Source organism: Sinocyclocheilus grahami, unplaced genomic scaffold (genome assembly GCF_001515645.1).
Source record: "Sinocyclocheilus grahami isolate Dianchi unplaced genomic scaffold, SAMN03320097.WGS_v1.1 scaffold660.1, whole genome shotgun sequence".
Classification (NCBI taxonomy): domain Eukaryota; kingdom Metazoa; phylum Chordata; class Actinopteri; order Cypriniformes; family Cyprinidae; genus Sinocyclocheilus; species Sinocyclocheilus grahami.
The window spans coordinates 87,021-89,447 of NW_015505839.1; the positions used below are offsets into that span (position 1 = coordinate 87,021).

At 39.1% G+C, this 2,427-nt stretch overlaps 1 protein-coding gene across 1 annotated transcript in view; it reads right to left on the reverse strand.

Moving 5' to 3' along the window:
- Positions 1–664: 664 nt before the first annotated feature.
- LOC107558784 (PR domain zinc finger protein 5-like) overlaps positions 665–2,427 on the reverse strand; it is a 25,289-nt gene continuing 23,526 nt past the window's right edge. The window contains exons 8-10 of the mRNA XM_016242470.1: positions 1,480–1,529; positions 1,227–1,339; positions 665–695 (exon numbers count right to left, since the gene is read on the reverse strand). Coding sequence (XP_016097956.1) covers positions 665–695; positions 1,227–1,339; positions 1,480–1,529 — 194 coding nt within the window. The remainder of the gene's footprint in view (positions 696–1,226; positions 1,340–1,479; positions 1,530–2,427) is intronic.

Below are 2,427 nucleotides of genomic sequence, written 5' to 3' on the forward strand. Positions count from 1 at the left end.
AATGTGAGGGAAAAAGTCAGAACTAAGAGTTTATATCATGCAATTCTAAAAACAGACTCAGAAATGTGAGATATAAACTCACAAATGTGAGGGAAAAAGTCAGAACTAAGAGTTTATATCATGCAATTCTAAAAACAGACTCAGAAATGTGAGATATAAACTCACAAATGTGAGGGAAAAAGTCAGAACTAAGAGTTTATATCATGCAATTCTAAAAACAAACTCAGAAATGCGAGATATAAACTCACAATTGCAAGAAAAAAATGTTTACTTTATAACGCAATTGTGACATATCTCGCAATTCCAAGTTTTTTTTCTTCTCAGAATTGCGAGATATAATGTCGCAATTGAGTTATAAAGTAAACTCGCAAGTCTGACTTTTTTTCTTGCTATTGTGAGTTTACATCTCGCAATTCTGAGTTTGTTTTTAGAATTGCATAAATTTGCAATTGTGAGAAAAAAAGTCAGAATTGCGACATAACTCGCAATTGTATATATAAAACACGCAATTGCGAGTTTATATCTTGCAATTACGACAAAAGCATTCAGAATTGTGAGATAAAATGTCACAATTACTTTTTTTAATTTTTATTCAGTGGCAGAAACGGGCTTCCATATATAAGAGACAAAATAATTTTTCTTGGAGAAGTTCCTATCACTAAGTTTAATCCGATGACATCTGAGCTAGTAGAGCGCTGCACCAAACACATTCAAATTAAGTCATTGTCATACTTTTAGTTGAAAATATGGCTCCTTTTTATGTAAATACATTTATACAGAAACAGATTTATAAATGTGTTTTATTCGCAAATGTCAGTAGTATTTTCCATGTCACACTTAGCAGGCTGTAAACCCATTTTATATTTTCAAGAACCAATTCAAGTGTCTCTGGATCACAGTGGTGGATTGGTGGACGCTCTACGGTAAACAGTAAAGTATGTCAGATCATAGTCGTCTGCTACATCCTTCACAACCAAGCTCTCAGATCCAGCCTGCAGGATGGAGAACTGCGTGGTGCAAATTGTGTTCAGCGCTAGATTTTTGAGCATGCTCATTCCATTACCTGATTTGCATAATTCCTTTAGTGCTAAAAGTGCGGACTAAAAATATGGAGCACTGCAAGCCAGAAAAAGGACAGACGGAGAGATGGCATGACAGAGGAGAGAGATTAAAGCCAAAATAGACGCGCGAAAGGTAAGAAATATGAAGAGATGGACTGGATGAACGATAAGAGGAGATTTATGGAGGGATGATCTGACCTTGCGGTGCTCCTGCAGGTTGAGTGAGGATGAGCATTTCTTATTACAGATGGTGCATACCAACTTCCTGCGAGCACTGCCTACACACACACACACACACACACACACACACACACAGATCGTACATCACATGAGCAGCAGGACACATCCTGATGGCATGAGGAGCTGCTAATGGAGACACTGCATCAGTTCCAAATAATAAACATCAGGAAGTCCTTACATGAATCAGTTCCTGGTTCAGCATGAAGTACAACACCAAGACGAAAACATCTATATTTAAAAGGGGTGAAAGGTCAGCTAACACGTATTTCCCGTAGAAAAGGAAGATACAATATCCCTCAAAAACTATTTGAGAAGAATTGAAAAGGTCATTCCACACTTCGTAGCACTTTATTTGGTAATACACTTTAATGTTAGTCAAGGTTTCTTGCAGCAAAAACAGTCAGATTTTGTGTTTTAGTTTTGTTTATTTGTTTGTTTTTGGTAGTGTCCTTAAAATTTCAATATGTAAATGAACTATCTTGTGATTGGTTAATTTCAGCATATTGGCATACTGTTGAAACGTAAAGGGATAGTTCACCAAAAAAAAACAATTCTGACATCCTTTTTTCACCCTCAAGTCGTTCCAAACCTGCATGATTTTCTTTCTTACAGTATGTTGAACACAGAAGATACTGGTAACCAGAACGCTGCTGGTAGCCATTGACTTGGAATGGAAGTGAGTGAGTGAGTGAGTGAGTGAGTGAGTGTGAGTGAGTGAGTGAGTGAGTGAGTGAGTGAGTGAGTGAGTGAGTGAGTGAGTGAGTGAGTGAGTGAGTGAGTGAGTGAGTGAGTGAGTGAGTGAGTGAGTGAGTGAGTGAGTGAGTGAGTGAGTGAGTGAGTGAGTGAGTGAGTGAGTGAGTGAGTGAGTGAGTGAGTGAGTGAGTGAGTGAGTGAGTGAGTGAGTGAGTGAGTGAGTGAGTGAGTGAGTGAGTGAGTGAGTGAGTGAGTGAGTGAGTGAGTGAGTGAGTGAGTGAGTGAGTGAGTGAGTGAGTGAGTGAGTGAGTGAGTGAGTGAGTGAGTGAGTGAGTGAGTGAGTGAGTGAGTGAGTGAGTGAGTGAGTGAGTGAGTGAGTGAGTGAGTGAGTGAGTGAGTGAGTGAGTGAGTGAGTGAGTGAGTGAGTGAGTGA